Source organism: Dromaius novaehollandiae, chromosome 17, assembly GCF_036370855.1.
Source record: "Dromaius novaehollandiae isolate bDroNov1 chromosome 17, bDroNov1.hap1, whole genome shotgun sequence".
NCBI lineage: Eukaryota > Metazoa > Chordata > Aves > Casuariiformes > Dromaiidae > Dromaius > Dromaius novaehollandiae.
In genome coordinates this window covers 13,941,937-13,960,860 of record NC_088114.1, presented here as the reverse complement: position 1 = coordinate 13,960,860, position 18,924 = coordinate 13,941,937, and the positions used below count along the sequence as shown (strand labels likewise).

Genomic DNA, 18,924 nt, shown 5'->3' with positions numbered 1-18,924 from the left:
TCTCAGCACAGAAGCTAAGTGGTTTAGAAGATTATTAACTTTTATCTCTTGGGACCAAGTTCAAATCTTCCTCTAGAATTCCAGTGGGAATGAACTAGCTCTCTTTACCCACCTAGATGTCTTTTCTCCAACCATATCACAAAAATACTATACAGATAAATACAGCTGATGAGGCACAATCCACGCTTGGGACAATGGATATGCTGTAAAGGAGGGCTGAGCGCATTAGCATAAATATGTAGGACTCCTTTGGAGCAGTATATTTGGATCAAGATAGTATTAACTGCCCCCACCAGCACAAAACATTGAAAAAGAAACTGCAGATAAGTTCTTATTCCTGAATGGTTATGTTCAGTCAAGAACTTGGGACACGGGAGATAAGTCACATTTGCAAGACAGATTACCCTGATGGATATTTCTGATCTCTTTCCCTCTCCTTAGCAGCTGCACTTGACCTATATGAGCACTGCAATCACATCCTGGGACTAGGAAGCCTAGCAGTTTCTGTGAAAACACAAATCCACTGCACAGTCACTGCTGTGAGTTGCCACCTGGGGTACAGAGAAACCAACCTATAAACTCTGCTAGATTCAGCAAGCATATATCCCCAGCTAACCTCTGTGCCGAAAAAGGAATACAGTCCTCCGTGACCTCAGGAGCTGGTTCATTACAGAGTATCTGCCAGGAGGTCTCTTATTTTATGGAAGTTGCTTTTTGGGTCAGAGCACAGGAAATATTTACATGACAAATCTCCCTTGGAGACTCAGAGCCTGAAAAGCTCTGAATACAAAGTGAGCTGGCCAGTAGGCCTTTCTCAGCTGTTTACCACCGACATTTGGGCACAGGGACATACAAAGAAATAGTCCCTTTGGAAGGCCTTGTCTTTGTGGAGAAATGCTTTTCAGACTGGTTGAGTACGTGCTGTCATTAAAACACGGCACATTACCTTTAAAAATAAGGAATGCTGTCCGTGGGAGGTCATCAAACCAGTGCTCGCGATTTCGTTTTGCCTGGAAACGGAACAGCCTTGATCAGAGGAAGTCAGCGCTACATCCATACAAACATGTGCAACGAGGGAGACCCACCTTGCCCCTATCATTTGTTTCTTTTAGATTGCCTGTTTCTGAGCCATCTTCTCACTAATCACTGACCTCCTTTGCTTTCCCTCCCATGCACACTTCCCCTCTTCCCCACCCAGTAAACACTTACCTTCCATTTTAAGCCAACAACTTCATAGAAATTGTAAAAGTCCTTTAGGCTGCAAAATAGAAAGAAGCATCTCATTAGATCCTTAGAGTTGATTATATCCTTAATTGTCCTTGTCAAGTACCATCAGTAGAGTGTCCCTGGAAATTGTTAACTCCTTTTCAGAACTGTGACCACAGTGGAGAACTCAGCACGGAGCTCTTCCTGGCCTGGACAAAGGTCACTGGCTGACAATGGCCCAAACGGAGCACAGAGGCCACCTTCCTCCTGTAACAAGACCTAGCAGAGATCACTACCTTTCTGCCTCCAGAGGAAACTCTGGCTCCACTGAACTCCGGAGTTTTATCACAGCAAGGAAAGACCTCAGGCTTAGACAGCGGGCTCCAAAGGACAGAGACCGTACTACTCTCAATTACTCATATGTTCCTTTTCTACCACCTTTGCATATTTTGCTTTTAAAGGTAAAAATGAATTTTGAAGGAGGACATGAAAGCCAAGAACCCTGCATGCTCTTAAAACACGAGTGACTGTATCTAGGTGCTTGGGGTCAGGCATGTAACAGGCTTTAGGTGTCTCAAAGTGAAGAGGCTGAAATTCTCAGACAGTGACTGGTATCATTAGGTGCCTAAATTTAAGAGCTCGGTCTTTCTCCTTATGCCATTTTCACCATTCCTCCGTGGCACTTGACTTTAAGGAGAAGCATTGGCACCAGTTTCGTCAGAGACATTCACTCCAGGCCTGTCTGTGGCCAGAACAAAGGAAAGGGAAGAGATGGTCTCCTGCTCTGATTCCCTCTACTTCCATGCTGGCTGGAGTTAGCTGCACCCACCCACCAGAATGGTAATTCTCTGCCTCATAACACAGAGGATGACAGTCTTGAAAGCACCAGCAGAACCAGATTTTAATTAACAAAACCCTGGGGGACACAGCCAGCTGCTGGAGAAACAAGAACTTGTTAAGCTGCGAGGCTGCACTGTGTGAAGAAATGCTCCTTGCAGGCTCTAACGCTGTTCCTCAATTTTCTGCTCCTCTCTTCTGACGGGAGAGGTGGGAAACGGAGGCTGCCTGGTGGCTGCTGGCAGAGCCTTGTATCCACAAGAGGGCACGCAGGAACTCCATCACTTCAGCAGAACAAGCTCACTTCTCAGCGTACCCCACCGCAAAGCTCCTTGCTCCCCCAACACAAAGCCTTTCAAGCACAAAACTACTCCCATTCCAGACACGTTTCCTTCCCTAAACCCAGCCATCCTCTCCAAGGCACAGCTCAGCTGCAGACAGTGCAGCAGCATCCCTGCTCTGGGTGCAGCAGCAAGACCGTCCTACCTGACTAAAGGAGTATTGCTTTGATTCAGTGCTTTGAAAGTGAGATACCGCTCTCTGGCACACATCCGAGGCTTGTAAAACCGCAACAGCCCTTCAAAGTGCTTGAAGGAAATTCCAGACGGCCTCTAAAAACAAGGGAATGATGCCATAAGCAGTGACATGAGGCAGAAGCACATATAGGCTAGTGTATTTAATTCTCACTCCAAATTTGCTTTGAGCAGAATTCCTACATCACCCTAAAATGCCATTATAACTAAGCCCCCAAAGTACCCTAAGCTATTACTTCAACATACTGAGTTTATCTCAGAGCACAGACATAGAAAGCTTTCCTGGCAAGAGGTCCCTCCAGTGAATGCAGAATTACTCCCTGTTGTGCTATCCTGGGAAAGCTGTCCAACCAGACACCCCAAGCAACAGAGTTCAACCACTCTCCTTGGGAAATTAGTAGGCAGTCTAACAGACCCCATTACTGGCACTTTTTTCAAACCATCAACTATTCCCCGGGAACAGCTCATATAATAAATGTGCCCTGAACATGAGCTAATTTACTGGAAGAAGGTTAGTTATTCTCAGGTCTTATTTCTCCTCCTACTCCAGAAGTGAAGCAAGAAACCAACCCTCTCCCCCAGTGCTCTGCCCCATACAAAACTGTCTGTAGGTGAATTATTTCTGCCTCTGCACCTCCTGCTCATGCAGTACTTAGTGACTGTACCTTCGTGTGTATAACCCACGCCTCCTCTAAGTACTGGTGTTTGAGATGCGAGTCCGCAAGTGACCCAGACTGAAGCAGAGAGAAATCAGGGGATCGCATGCACCGTGGGACAAGCTTCCTTCGTTTTATCAGGGCACTTCCATAGCCTGACATGGGGCTAAAACTCAGACTACTTTGTTTTTCTCCAGAAATAGATAAAAACAAGTCACACAAACGAAAAAAGAGTAGCCCTCGGTGATTATGATTGCAGTCAACTGTCACAAATCATCTTTTTGGGGACAGACTCTTTAAACACTCCAGACTAGTGGTGTTCTCACAGCATTGCTGGCCTCCCCTCCCGCCGCGCACCCCCGGCCGATCTCGGCCTCCCTGCAGGGCCCTGTACCTGTTTGGTAATAAGCAAGCGGTAGGCATGCTGTATGGCCGTGCGCTTGTGCAGCAGCAGGGACTTAAACTTCCTCTTTTCGATGTCATTGAAAGTGTCGAACACAACAGCCAGAAGCTGCAGAGAGAAGACAGGAGAGAGAGTCAAGTTTTAATCCTTACACTGCATGGCCACCTGAGCCAAAGCTTCTCAAGCAGGCAGGAATATCCAGTCTGGAGAAGCAAGGAGAGGCCTTGCCTGAAGGAGGAATGTTACTAAGTGCTACACTAATGTGCAGTAGAAGGGAGTCAATGAGGGCTCCTTGGCCGTAAGGGCGCAAAGGGATTACCAACCACACCATGTGCACACACACACAGATTCACTTTTTTGAAGAGGTCCAGATGCACCTGACCTCCTAACACTTGCTAGTGGTTTTAAGAGCTAAGGCTAAGCCCCACACAGGTCAACAAAAAGACCACTATGGAAAGGTTTGTTAAAACGCCCTGATCTCTTCCTATGAAGCAAGTTTTAAGGGCTACTCTCAGGATTCATCCTTCCACAGAAGCTTTGGCAAACAAACGTCAAAACGAAGCCTCTGCCTAGGACAGCAGCACTGAACTCCAAGCTCATTAGAAGCATCGAATCACTCTTCTCGGGCTGCAGAATTCCCCAGCTCCTTTGAGAGCCCCTCTTTCACAGCCCACAGCCCACATGAGCTGGTCTTGGCCCTGCCCTGGATGCTGCAGGTCAAGAAGCGGAGCCAGCAGAGCAGCCCCGCTCTCACACTGTGGTCGTCAGCATCCTCACAAACCTGTTCTGACAGGATGGCTGCGGCCTCTCCAAGGCCGTGACCTACAGGGCAACAGTACTGCAATTACTCCAAGACCTCCTTGCACGCCCTGCTGGGTGCCTGAACTGTCAGGCTTTCCAGGGTGGCAGCTGTACTCCCAATTTGGTGTTGCTTAATACACAGACATCCACACAAAGCAAAGACAAAAGGAGACAGACCTGTTTGCAAGCTCTGGAAAGGGAAATGGAGACACACCACAGAATTAATGCCAGAGCAATTGCGATTCAAGTCCTGCCACACTTAGCAAATCCACCCCTTTCAAAATGATTTACAAAGGATTTCAGGTGAGCCCAGATAATAAAATGCCATTTTATGATAAATAATTAAGATGGGGAAGGACAATAAATTTCATGCAACTGGGTGTGTCACTGCAAGCATATTAATGCAAGAGAAATCAAACGATTATTTGCATCATTCTGTTTTCTGTGATTTAGTTCATTTCCTTATGGTCGAACATTAAAAGGCTCCTATCTGTAGCAAAGCCACCATTTCTAGAAGTATTCTGCCAAATGGTCTCAGATTGTTACACAGCATCCTTGGGAATGGGAAGACCCCAATGGGCAAGGAAATCCAAAGTCAGAGAGAAGTCAAGTGTTTCAACAGGCGACTCACCAAGTTCATTATGAAGTACAGCTCAATGGAGAGATACACTATGAAGAAGACACAGGACCAGGGGTTCCGGGCATAGGATGGCATCATCACATCAGGGAAACTGCATCCCAAAAAGACACAAGTTTAAGCACCCAAAGAGCTCACACAGTACTCTGTATATCTGGGCAAGAGCATGAGACAGGTCCCAGATGAGCATGCACCCACATTAGTGGGTCTGCACATTTCTGCAAAACATGTAGTTGCTTATGACACAGAAGTCTGAGTCTAGCAGCGAGCAGACAGAACATGGAAGCATGATCAAAAAAGAAAAATGAATAAGCATGCTCCCTGCACACCTTGAAACCCAAATGGGCAAAGGGGATTTGCAACATGGCTAAGGGTTGTGCTTTAACAACAGCAATACACCACAACTGCAATATAATTACACCAATCCTTGGGCTAAGAGTATTACAGAATGACAACCAGAGGTTTATTCTTGGTTGATTTTGCCAATTTCCTAATCCTCAGAGCCCACTCTGACAGCTAACCAATATTTACTTAGTGTTGTTATCAACCTTTTCTAGATAGGAAAAGTGAAGCAGAGGAATAGGAAATAACTTCACAACAGCGAACTATCACTGACAAAGGAGCACAAACAGAAACTTCCCCTTCTTGGACCCAGGCCCGATAAAGTCGTCTCCCCTCTTATTGCCTGCACAGTGAGGAAGTGCTCTGAGTGGCTTAGAGAACTGTGCATCTGAGGTCAGTGTCCTAAAATGAAATGAAGTACCAGTTCTTCCCATGCAGGCTAACCTGGGCAACATCTCTCTCATGCAGAGAAAAGAGGTCACATCTATCTGAAGATCCAACACTGCTGCAAATAAACTCTTGATTCTGCTAGACTTCTTTTGGGAGGAAAGGCAAAGACCGAGCTAAAACAAGCACGAACTTACTTTGAAGTGGTCAAAAGCACAAAGAGATTCACAAGGCTGTTCTCTAAAGTACTGAAGTACTGAAAGAAAAAGAAACACCCATAAAAATGCAAGCAGCCTTTCATGGTTATTTTGTTCAAAAGAAACCCACTAGAATACAGACCCTTCTACAATTCCCTGATGTCTCCTAGAAAAAGGGTAGTTTAGCACTGGTCCTTTTTAGAGGCCCCAGAGACATGGCATGTGAAGAGTTAAAACGATTAAAAGCTCCTCTGCACATTTTTGTAGTAGTTACTCCCAGTAAGCAACAGACAAACTCAACAACAGCAAGAACTAGCAGCTACCGGATTTCATGGGAGTCACAGCCTGAGAAGGCCAAGTTTCACCCGGATACCTTCTCCCCTGGGGACAGCTGCGGGTGGCATGTTTGACTGAATTAAGACATCAAGAACAAAGAACAACTACGTTGATAGTCCCTTTGAGTGTTCCCATCTTTGAGGAAGTCTCATTTACTGTCTTCCTTCCCAGCAGGTGTTAACCCAGGGTAACACTGTCGAGGTCCCGGTCCTGGCCCCTGCCCCTTTTCATCACTGGCACCAGTTAGAATCCAGCCACCTTGACCACCACATCGGAACAAGCTACGTCTACACAGAAACATTTGATTCTTAAACTGATCAAAACGCGACTTGAGTTTCAGTCCAAAGAATCAGTGATTACTTACGGGATCCGAGTGGTTAGGAGAAAACAAATAAAAACCTAGAGAAGAAAAAGAGAAGGGGGAGGAGGAAAAAAAAAGAATGGGGGAAAGGAATGCAAGTTAAAAAGACCTTTAATTACAAGTAACAAAGTGCTAAGTCTCTATTTCCAAAGAGCAGGTTGTACAAAGAACCATGAAGCCCTCTCTGATACCATGAAGAGGGAGGCTCTATGGAAAGCCCTCTCCATACAGTTTTGCTAATGCTCATCATTGGCATTTGACTGATCATTTCAGAAAATAAACCCTCTGTGAACAGTCTGAGGATGGGCCCATAGCAGGTACACTACAGACACTTGAATTCATAGGAGTTTAGATTGAACTTACTGCATTGAGGACTAGTTCATGGAAACAGAACTTGGAAACCACACCTATAAACACCACAAACTATCCTCTGGCAAAGATCAAAAGGTGCTTTGTCACAAAACCAGATACCAGCTCCTAGAATATGTAGTTCTTTCTTTAACTGTTTCTCCCAGGCAATTGTGGAAGAAGTCAGATAAGTGGAAGATTCTGGCAGGACTCAATCTAATCAGCTTTATGTTCATCCAAGTTCTTTCTGTTACTCTTAGACAATAAGTGGTTGGGAGTATCACAGCTTCAGCTTCTCTAAGTACAACTCACCCAGGATGGCAAAGATCACCATGAAGAAAAGCAGGAGGAGGAGAATATCAATAAATGGGGGGAGGGACTGGAAGATCTGTCGCAGGTTTCTGAAAAAGGAGAAAACATTCTTAAACAAGAATTTGTGTTTGCTTTCATACAGGAATGAAGCTTTCCTCTCCAAATGGAAGAAATAAAAATAAAAATGAAGATAAAAGAACAGATTTGAGAAGGACTTTCTTCCCCCTACTTCCAGTGATTACAAAGCTCAGGCATTGTGCCACACCATCCCTTCTGCTGCTGCAAGAATGATGAAGCTTGTATGCAAGATGAAGTTGGAGATACTTCTCTCACTTCTCGTGGGGGAAACTGGAGCAATACAGTTCCTGTCCCATGGGTTTTCTATCCCAGCCTCTCTCACATGCCTTTTTATCCCATCTTAACAATAAAGGTGCATCAACTGATTAAGCTTTATCCTCTGTAACTATGGCAGCAAAATTTGGTCTAAAAATCCAAACACCACTAGTCCTAAAATCAACAGCGTCAAATGCATTCTGCAGAACCTTGATCCTCACCACACTGCTTCACATCCCCAGGTAAATTAAGATAATTTTCAAGCTACTTATCTTCCCTTCACAATAACCTCTCAGGTACAGCACACAATACTGATGTCAGCCCACCACTTTCCTTCTCCGAACTCAAGACATTAGCCTATAAACTGCACAGGGAATCATGGAGGTGATTTACGAGCCAGAAACAATACAGTTACCTTCATATGTTGCGCTCTCTGAGGTAGCTTATGCTGCTGAGGACAATATCACACAAGCACTGTGTACTGTGGACGCATCCAAAGCTACTACTTATGAAACTTCCCTACACAGGCAAGACACTAGGTACACTTCTGTCCCCGTCACAAAACATCTGAGATCTGAAATGTCCATGAAAGACACTTATTTTCCCCAGCTGCCTGCAGGGTCAGAGTGCTTTTCCTTCACTCCCATCTAAGGCACGATTGCAGAAAACCCAGCCAGCCGACCACTCACCTTCTGACTGCACCACAGTAACGGCAGTCCACCAGGAAGATACAGCGCAGGGCTCTCGTTATCCGGACGTGTGACGTTTGGCGCACCAACACCACAATGGCCTCTATGAACTGTACAAACAGCACGCAAGTCTGCAAAAATAATAATACATTTTTTAAAAAGGGTCTAAAGAGAGCTACAGTCTCCACCTGGGGAAGGCAAGGCTCCCACTGACCGCTCACCTATCTGGGTGCTTTAAGGGTGGGAGGCGACTCCCAAAGCTCTGAGACCTCCCACAAACAGCTTGGCAGTTGGGACACATGCCTAAATTATCCCCGCTACTGTACAGGGCAACAGTTTCTCTGGTTCTTTGATTCCTAAAAACACTGAAGGAGAAACACTGACAATCAGGCAACTTACCTTCACCATGGTCCTTTTGTGCCTGATAAAGGTTTGGAAGCCCAGCCATCTCATCTTCATCGAGAGCTCAAAGACTACCACGATTAACGCAAACAGCTCCAGGGTTGCATGGACCTGTTACAATACGGCAAAGCTTAAAATGGCCTTTCTGATTACAAACACAAGCACATCAGACTTCTGCCCTTCCTTTTTCAAGGAGGGGGTGGATTTAACAACAATCTGAGTACTGCTCCACAGCGCCCGGGAAACCTGAGGCTACCCTTAAGGCTAGCTACCATGGCACCCTCAGTTTTTCAAAGTTTCTGCATTTATTGCTTTGTGCTTTTATTAAAGTCTACAGAATTTTTCTCTATTCAGTATCAGTTCAGAATTTCCTGGAAATCCATGTTACCTTTTGAACTTGAATAACATATCAAAAAATGTATTTTTTGATACATTCAAAACAACATACCAAAAAGACAAGAGACCAGCAACTCAAGCAGACATATTTTTAAAAGTTTAAGACTGCAATCTTTTAATGAACTGCAGGAATGAGAGCTGCTGCGCAGAGAGGATTTACATACAGAAGAATCTTCTCTTGAAGCAAAAGTCCTGAACAACTAGGCAGTGTCCCAATCAAGCCCAGGAAGAGAATACAGCTTTTGGGAGTGCTGGAAGAACCCTTTCTCTGGTGAAAAGCACAAAATGCCTCACAAAGAAGAGGACAGAGTATTTCCTTACAACTTCAGCTTTAGCTATAGCTCAAAACTCAAATTCAGTTATGCAACCCTGACTCATTTTGAAAAACGCTTGACACCACGGATGTCAAACTCTTCTACAACCCCTGGCAGTGCCTTAGGGTACCATTAACAGCTGCAAGAGCAGATATAGATTCTCCCAGCAACAACAACAGCTCTGTGTATGACAGTGGTACATTATGAAATGGTAGTGGACCAACAGCAATACATGTATCACAATTTGAATATCCCTTCTCTAAATCTGCATTTTGTAAAGATTAGACATAAAACTTCAAGTTACTTAAACACACAGAGTCCTCACAACACTATCATTCTGAGGAGAGGACACAAGAAGGTTTAGCAACTTGGCCCAAGCTGCAAAATGTTTGCGTTCTGTGAACCAGTGGAGATGCTGGGGTAACAGCACCAGCTGTGCCAGTCACTTTAAAACCACCCCTTCGAAGCACATATATTCCTGAGTTATCTCAAGTAAAAGAAAAACCAACACTCTTCTCTGCAAACATTTAAGAAACTTAAGAACTGCACCAACTTGATAATACAAAGTAAGTGTCGCTTTCCCCGCTGGTCTATCTGCACGTCAGATGAAAAAGAAAGGATGTTTTGCTGGCTGGCCAAGTAACATACCCTGCTCTCAGGCCAGATGGTTCTTCCTGCTACTGCTTACTCTCTTCCTCTGTGTTTAGCCTTCTTTTTCCCCTCATCCACCCCTGAAAAACAGGCAGACCCTTTCATTTTGCCCCAAACTCTTACATAGATGCCAAGACGGAGCATAGGAACAGCTGGTGCCTCGCAGAGAGACAGCAACAGGAGAAGCAGCGCTGTGCTCAGTTCCATTAGGTAGAAAAGGTGATTGTGTGCAAAGAGGTAGGCAGCAAGTGCTTTGGCATTCTTGGGGTGAGTGAAGAACTTATCATTATTTTCTCCTTCCTAGGGTGACAGGAAGAAGAGAACAGCATTAATTACTCTTGGTATCCAACTGAGCTTTCCACCTGAAGAACACAGACTTCTGTAAGGATTAGATACAATTCCCAGCAGACTATTCCTGCTTTACAGCCCGGGGATCTGTTTATTGAGGAATGAATTCTGCACACGGGGGATGTCCCCTTCTGCTGGTAAGTAAGTACATTTCAGTAATGCAGCTCATCAATATCTACAACCTCCAGCTTCAGAAACCCTTGAATCTTTTCAAAACGAGGAAGAGTGCTGAGAGAGCTCATAAAGGCAGGCAAAGAAACTTCAGTCAACACCCCAACACAAACACAGCACTTCATTTACTTCCAATCGCTTCCACATGTTTACAGACTTCCTTGGTTAAACTGCTCTAGGCCAGAACTTGAAAACACACAGATAAGCTCCAGGGCACCTGGCTGACAGTTGCTCCTCCTTATCTTGGCCTTGCAAAATGTCTGGGAGAGAACATGCTCTGGAGCACACACACAATGAACAAATGTGAGAAGATGGACTCCATGAAAAATTATCAAGTCTCCATGCTGACTAGTCATTCCCCCTTAACTAGAAAGTTTAATTAACATTAAAAGGTCAGATACGCCAGCTCTACAGTTTGCTTACAACTGATTTTGAACAGCTGCATCATTACTGTTTTTACCTCTAGGACAAAGCTTAGTTTGGTTTAAAAGCTTGTGTGGGAATTTAAAGGAGGTTTAAAAGCTTATGTGAGAATTTAGAGAAGGCTTTTCATGCAGAACCATCCAACAGCTCTTTCTTGCTCCAATAGTTTAAGCAAGGTAGCTTTTGTCACTCACAGAACACTTGTTGGTTCCTGGAAGCTGTCATAAGAGAACATTTTTCCCTAGCTTGGACACTCAGATGCACATCAGATGCTTTTCTGTTAACATCTTTCCAGGTAAGCAACTACTGTAGAGACAATAAACTATTACTGCAGAAGGGGAAAGTTTGTGATTGCAAATGGGCAGCAAGATCAGGAAACAGGATCCCCCTCAAGAAGCGAAAAAGTCTCAAGGCTAATATAGAAAAGGGTTTCAAATGTTTCTCATTTAAGCCATCTCACAGGCATGCTCATATTCTGTTTAAAAACAAACATAAGCACTGCCAGGTCAACGAGCCAGATTGCAAGCAGGACAAAACCCAGCAGCAAGCTCCATAAAATACAAGCCCCCTACTCAAAAGGGAGCTAGCTTGGATCAGCAGGGCATTCTTATTCACGCCTGACAAAACACATTTGCAGAATGAAAAATAGTCTAAATTCTGCCTCTTGGTAACCAAGCAATTCAAAACGTGGCTGGACAGCAAAGTCCTCTTATTTAGATAAGACACTCTTGCCTGCAGCTACTGGTTCAAATAAACAATCTGCATGCTCTTTAAGTTATGTCTACTTCATTTCAAGGACATTGTCATTATGACCATTGGTCAAGGCAGCAGCAAGAACAATCTGCATCTGAAGGGCCAAGCCTGCTGCGTACATTACCATCAGGCACTGCCGCAACTCAATGAACCTTCACAGAGCATCTTCAATAACCAGGAGTTGAAACAAAAGCCCAGGAGGGGCTGGGGTTACCATCATATTGTCAGTGCTGCTCTAGCACACAACTAAGAGCCGAAGTTATTACCGAGGTCCAAGCCTACCAGGTCTTAAAATGTCAGAGGAGCAATACTTTCAGTCCTGCGGGGTAGCGGAAGGGAGGAAAGAACAGTTTCAATCACCTTGCAGCGGCTTAGGCAACAACCCTGGCCGGGTCCAATTCGCCCCATGCAGCAAAGCAGAGCCTTTGAAAGGGAATAAAGAGAAGGGGAAGGAAGGACAGCCGGGGAACCAGCAACAATTTCAGAAAGCCAGCTCTGGGGGAAGCTCAGTTTTGGTAGCTAATTTATCGCACCAGCGGAAGCGGTACAGCAATCTTAGCAAAAATATTATAAAACTTCCCTGATTTACACAGATAGAGAATGTTTTTTTGGTTGGTTGGTTTTGCTTGTTTGTTTTTAAACAGAAGGTGTCTACAGTCCACTTCTGAGCTGATCAGGCCTAATCACAGCACACACTCTCCCTCCAGAAATCAGAAGCTCCAACTTCTCTTACGTTTTTTGCATGACCTGGAAGGCCTGACTGAAGCTAAATGAACATCCCAGGGCCACTCACCAAATCTGCAGCTAAGACAGGATTAGAATCTGCGCTTCTTGAGCCCAACATGCCTCCCGAGGAGTCCTGACCACCCACCCCAGAGCAACTGAGGAGGTGAAATGAAAAAATCAATGACAGTTTATGCAAATCTTCATGGCAGAGTGGCAGAACTGAACATGGGCTGAATCCCTCAACTGCTACAGTCCTGGTGCTGGCCCAGATGAGGGGAGGAAGAGTGAATGACTGGTAGCACCAGCCTTTCCCGTTGCCCCCAGATGACTTGCCAGAGCTCATATGGAGGCAGCTCCAGCATCTCCCCACACTTCAGGTGGATTCCTCTGCAAGCACCACGTTTTCAACGTCAGAACTGAAGCTGTTTTTCAGAATCAAGAACTACTGTAATTTCAGGAGGCCAGTTTTACACAGTGTACCGAACACCAGGGCTCACCTGGAGGTAGATTGCTGCCTCTTGGTAGTTCATTTCCCAGTTGTGCTGGGCAGAGCTTTGCTGCGCACAGCAGTCCCCCGCAGCAGGGCTAGATGCATCATTAACGTCATAGCTGCCTCCATCTGCATCAGTACAAGAGAAGAAAATTTGATTTACAATTAAGCAAGCTGTGACTGATCAGGGAGCACGCGAACAAGCCAGATAACAGGACCAGAGACAAGCATCAAGAAGTGGCAGAGTACCCAAGAAGCCAACAGTTTGTACACACACTAATTGGCTCTTCACACGCAGAAGTTTTTAAGAGACACACTCAAACTGAGCACTTCAACACAGGAACCCTCCCAGAACATCAGCAAAAGAGCCAGAATCCCATTTAGCAGGATAAGCAGGTCTCCTGACTCAGCAGCTCTGTGCTGGCATGTTCACAGCTTACTATCTGCAATCAAACTACGAACAGCCAGCGAACAGCTGAACATCTCCAAGGGCATCCGAACCACAAAATAAAAGTGAGGTTGCCAAAAAACATTGCCTTTTTGCACTGAATGGTAAAGGACAGCATGGAAGAACGGAGTATGGACTCCAACCAACAGGTAAAGGGAATCAGTTTAAATACAGAAGCTGTATAGTATAGTATTATTAGTAGAAGTATAGTATCTTCTGTAGATAGCCTGATTTCTCAAAGCTCTCCTGAGCCATTAAACAGTGCATCTTTGCAATACTTTTTTTGGTGCAGGTAACTACTAATATCCCTCTGATGAAAACAAACAGCAACATTAATTATCTGCCAAATCTCACAGGTTTATTTTGAAACTTTTAAAGAGCATGTCTTTTTTTCATCTCAGGAAAGCACTATGCAACAATGCTTTATTGAACATTTGTACAAGATTTCATAACTAAAAACCTCATTTAAAAGAGCATCCAGTTTGCACTGCAGAAAAAAGAAAAAAACTCTCCCAAGCGTAGCAATACATACATAATGCCCTTCCCATGGGAAAGGTATGTAGAACAAGTATGTAAACTCCAAAATGCTTACTAGTTTTTTTATTCTACAGCTTCAATGCAATAAAAGACACATGGAACACAAGAAAAACATTATCGTTCAAGAAGAAATAAAGGAATCGTCACTTGGTTTCTTCTTCTGGAATGGCAGCTTTTATTTTGCATCTTTGACGGAGAAGAAGAATACTAAAGAGAGACCTCACAGAAATCATTAGTACAACACTGCCCACAGGATCCACTTCTCCGCGGTTCTGAGCAGTGAGACCTGCTCAGGGCCACACACGAAACCTTGCTGGCCAAGCACCCACTTCTCCGGAGTTTCAGTCAGTGCCAAAACCACAGGGTTCCCAAAGAGGGTACGTGTAAAATTGATTTTGCCAACCTCGAAGCGCTGATTTCCCCCCTTTTTAGGAACACAGAAGCTGCGGTGCGGCAGTTAACTTCTCACAACGCAGGGAAAGCAATCTGAGGGTGGGAAAAACCTACAATGAGGCTCTTTTCTGCTCATTGATAGCATGCGGCAGATTTGCTGAGGCAGTTTGCTATGACAAAATAATCCTCGCTGAACGACTGATTCAGGTTTTCCAGCACACCTTCAGGAGCGGTGAGAGACTCCGCACCAAAAATCCTGTACCTATCAAAAGAAACGTTATTGCATGTACCTGACAAAGAGCCATGGGAGGAGATCAAAAATCCCTTGACCACTGCAGAGCCACAGCTGCCTTTTTCACCCCCAAAGCAAATAAAGATAATACTTAGCATCTGAGGCTTGCAAAGACTTCCCAGATTGCACAGTTATATTGCTGAGCATGCTGCAACAGTAAGCCTATTTCTGCTCCTTGCCTTCCCCAAGCTTTTACAACACCACTCAAAACGTGGATGAATGTTTGAATAAGGCCGATTCCTTCCCCCACCCCATCTAAACCTCGAATGAGCACAGTTGTGGAGAAAGCTGCATGCTGGAGCTTTTTATTTATCCACAGAACTGGAAGTGCAGTCTTTTGGGTTTGTTTCCCTTTTAACTAAAAGAGGACAGCAATATGCAAAAATCAGAAGCCTTACATTGTGAGCACTGTGATTTTTTAAAAGTCATTATTTATGAAGCTTTTACTGTATATGTTTCAAAGCAACAAAGTCTCTCAAAGTGCAGCCTGAGAGCAGAAACCTTTTTGCATTTAATGCTTAACGGAGCTGCAGAAGGAACACATCTTCATCCAAACCCACTAGTCTCACTGCTAATAATCTTTACCGCCCAAAAGATCGGTATTTCCAAATCCTCATTCCCATCCTGGCAGCTGTTTGCTGCCAGGCAAAGTACCCTGCAGCCCCGTTCTGCCTGCCTCCATCTCCACGGGGCACTGAGCAGGGTCAGAGCAGAGGCAGAGCACAAGGTAGCCTCAGGCCTCCTGGATACGCTGGCTCTTTTGGGGAGGAGGGACATATTAACTAGGTTATTTAAAATATTACCATGTTATTGGACCTTTATAATACCTACAAAATTTAAGAGCAGCAGAACATATTCTGGAGAAAGCAGCAAAGGTTTGTAGCCTTAAACAAAAAACACTTTGTCCTACCAAAAAGAAAAGCCAAAACTTCCTTTAACTCTGAAGTCATTCTTTTACAAAGACAAACCTATCTTTGAAAGGGATCCAGTCTACATGAGGAAACGATATACCACAGTTTAAAAAAAAAAAAAAAAAAAAAAAAAAAAAAAAAAGGCCATCTCTAGCCACCTCTCTACGTTTCCCACACAGAGAACGCACTGCTACACAGAGAAGAGATGTCCCAGTGACATCAAGTACGCAAATATGAAACAGCTCTCAAAGATGCAAGTTAGAAACAAAGATTAACTCCAGAAACCAAGATGTTTTCCTCCTGCCTAAGCCAGACATCATCTTCCTAGGCACCGACAGAACGGAAAATGCACTGGCGAAGCGTTTCCTTGCAGAGTTGCATTTTGTGGATCAACTCCTTCCCCATCCGGTACCAGAAGGTTGATCTAGCATCCCTGAGGCAACGGCATCATCTGGGTAATAAATAATAATAAAAATAATAACAAATTTGAAAAGCATCTCGCTGTTTGTTTGGCAGCCCTCCAGCTAGCTAATTTCCTCAGCTGCTCCCCTGATAACGATGACACAGACTAATGCAACCTCTGCTGCGTTCGGCTCGCGCTGCCGAACTTCCCCAGCGGCGTTTACCATTAGTATCTAGCTCAATGAGATAGGAGGATCTCTCCACGGGGCTCCCGCAATCCTCCGAGTAGATGGCAGGCAGCTCTCTCCCCCGCATGGCAGCCCGGGCGTCGGGAAGCGGACAGGGACACGCGGCGTCGGGCAGAGGGAGGCGAGTCAGGAGCGAAGTACTTCTGACTTCTCCCTCCCCTCTGCAAGCTGATCCTCAACCTCGCAGCTTACTCGAGGGAAAACCGCGCTCAAAGATTTTCCTCCGCTCTCTGCAGAACTAAACATATTTTCCCCTCCCCTCTGAGGAAGGTGGCTCAGACTTCAGTTAAACTGCTTCCCTATCGCTTTCTCAGAGGCAGGATACTTCTAGGTTGAAGTTAGTTGAAGGCTTAGTTGCTGGACAAAGATTGAGCATGGTTGTAAAACAAGGGTCTCCTTTGCCCTCTTCTTATTCTGGCATACGCAGAATTCGCTCACCCCAGCGAACATGCACAGCTAATGGGAAAGGAGTCAAAGTGCTGACTAGTCAGAGCGAGAAGTCTCCTCCACCCCTCTGGACAAAAAAATAAAACAGATATTTGTGAAGTTCATGGTACAAAGGGCGTGACAAAGTTAAACGAGCCGAGCTGCTCACAGATGGCAAAGCTTCCTTCCACATTTGGGTAACTCATCCCAGACGTTCCCTGAAAAGAAAGAGAAGGAAGAAAAAAATATATATAAAAAAAAAGGAAAAGCAAAACCAGCTGGCTGCTTACACAAGGCATCCAGAACGATACTGCCGGGACTCCAGCATTTCCATTCAGTGCAGCAGAGCATGCTCCTGTGTAAATAGTTTCCATATGTCATCATTACAATAAAAAACAATAACAAAAAAAGAAAAAAGAAAAAGGAGGAGCATAAACTTTCCAGAGCCCAAACATCTCCCTTTGCAAAACAAGTTCCCTGCTTGAATGAAGGAAAAACTCTCAGCTGGCTGAGAGCAAACACACGCTCGCTCGGAGGAGATGTGGGCTGCTCACACCACCACCGCAGATCTAGAGGATGGAGCCAGGAACGGAAAAAGGGACAGAAAAAAAATTCATGGGAACCAGGAAAAATTCACCTTTCCCAGCCAGGCTATTTTACGCCCAACTGTAGTCAATTTGGACACGGATGCTGCTTAATTTTTCTGATCTCTGCTGTCTGCCTTTGTTACAATTAAAAAAAAATACAAATTCAACAAATTAGTAACCTACTACAAATACAAGGAGTTATAAACAAACTCTACAGGGTAGCTCTTGCATTTGCCTCAGAGCTCCCCCAATCTGGCTCTCATTAGCCTGCTTCCCAGATGTTCTGCTCTCTAGATGGTGCGCACTTTTTATGGTGTTAAATTGAAACAGCCTTAGACGCCTCTAATTAGTCCCTCCACCGACTCCCAGCCTTGGCTAGGAGTGAGCAAGCGCTCCGCAGCCATGTGCCTTTACCAGGCTCTCTCCTACAAGGCTGAGGAAGAGCTCAGTGGAGCTGCTAGTTGCCGTCCTGTCCAGATAATGCTGCTGCAGTACATATACTCGTAATGACCAAACTCCCCAGCCTCCGTGGAAGGCAGGGCAGCTAACACAATTGGGCAAACGTGCTCTAATCTGTCACTCATTCTATTTACGTATCATATGTGACTTAATGCAATGCAGGAGAATGAAAGTTATGAGACTAAAGGGTTGCATACACCCATATATTTCTCCTGATATATGAATAAAGAAGTGCAGAGGGTGTGCAATTCAGGAGACAGGACACGTCTTCATTCACATTGCCTTACGAGGTCCTTGCAAGCGGATGTGCCACATGGAGCAGCGATAGCTAAGAAAACGAGTAAACACGGCATTACCTCCTGCAGTAGGGAAAGGTCAAGCTGTCCAGAGCACATGTTCTGGGCAGCTCCAGCAACCATCCTGGACAACTGGAGATGTGCCAGCTGACAAAATGCTCCACAGCACCCCAGCCACACAGGAGGAAGAGGAGGACAGGGAAAGAGAAGGCCAAATGGTCAGTTAACCACCAGGTTCTTCCTTAATTAAACACAATCTGGTACCAACTTTATCTTTTTCTTTTACTCCTTCCTTCCTTCCATTTACCCTCATCTGGAAGGAAATAAGCTAGGCTTTGTAGACATTATTTCTTCTTTGGAAAGAGGCATGAACTTGGTTAGGAAACATTTGCCAGCCACCATCGCCCATGGGAGCAGAGGGCGCCTGCTGTCCTGCGGCAAACAAAACTCCCTGGAGTTGAGCAAACATTTTACGAGTCTGCGGCAAGAGAGTCAGCACTGACATGCAACCTGAGCTCAACAGTACGAGCGTCTCCCCAGCAGACTCTCATCGCTCTGCAAGCAGCGAAAAGAGCACAAAACAGTCTATGATTCACTCGGTTACAGTTTCTCACCACGATGACTGCTGCTCTTGGCCATTTAAATTGGAGCCATTTCTTTTCCCAGGCTCCGCACTGCTCACTGCCACGCCACCTCCACTGCTCACACCATCCGGCTCGGACTGAATCAACGCCCGATTACCCAAAGGCAGCTAGTCACAGACCTTATCCTTCCAGTGTGAAAGGAACATAACCAGGCACACGCACCCCTGTAAGAAAGCAGACCCACGTGCACCCAAGCTGCCCCGGGGTCCCTGGAGCTTTTGACAGCACA

The 18,924-nt window shown here is 45.1% G+C and overlaps 1 protein-coding gene across 10 annotated transcripts in view; it reads right to left on the bottom strand.

Annotated features, from left to right (window-relative positions):
* Positions 1-18,924, bottom strand: part of TPCN1 (two pore segment channel 1) — a 56,982-nt gene that overhangs the window by 15,660 nt on the left and 22,398 nt on the right. For 6 of the 10 annotated variants that reach the window (XM_064522294.1, XM_064522296.1, XM_064522297.1 and 3 more), the window contains 12 exons: positions 13,060-13,181; positions 10,265-10,441; positions 8,778-8,891; positions 8,379-8,509; positions 7,357-7,445; positions 6,700-6,734; positions 6,000-6,058; positions 5,068-5,167; positions 3,627-3,743; positions 2,530-2,654; positions 1,210-1,258; positions 947-1,010 (listed from right to left, as the gene is read on the bottom strand). In XM_064522294.1, coding sequence (XP_064378364.1) covers positions 947-1,010; positions 1,210-1,258; positions 2,530-2,654; positions 3,627-3,743; positions 5,068-5,167; positions 6,000-6,058; positions 6,700-6,734; positions 7,357-7,445; positions 8,379-8,509; positions 8,778-8,891; positions 10,265-10,441; positions 13,060-13,181 — 1,182 coding nt within the window. Of the gene's footprint in view, positions 1-946; positions 1,011-1,209; positions 1,259-2,529; positions 2,655-3,626; positions 3,744-5,067; positions 5,168-5,999; positions 6,059-6,699; positions 6,735-7,356; positions 7,446-8,378; positions 8,510-8,777; positions 8,892-10,264; positions 10,442-13,059; positions 13,182-16,259; positions 16,751-16,999; positions 17,076-18,924 lie in introns of those variants that run through there. The other 4 variants (XM_064522300.1, XM_026119199.2, XM_064522302.1 and 1 more) reach the window with 4 other exon arrangements.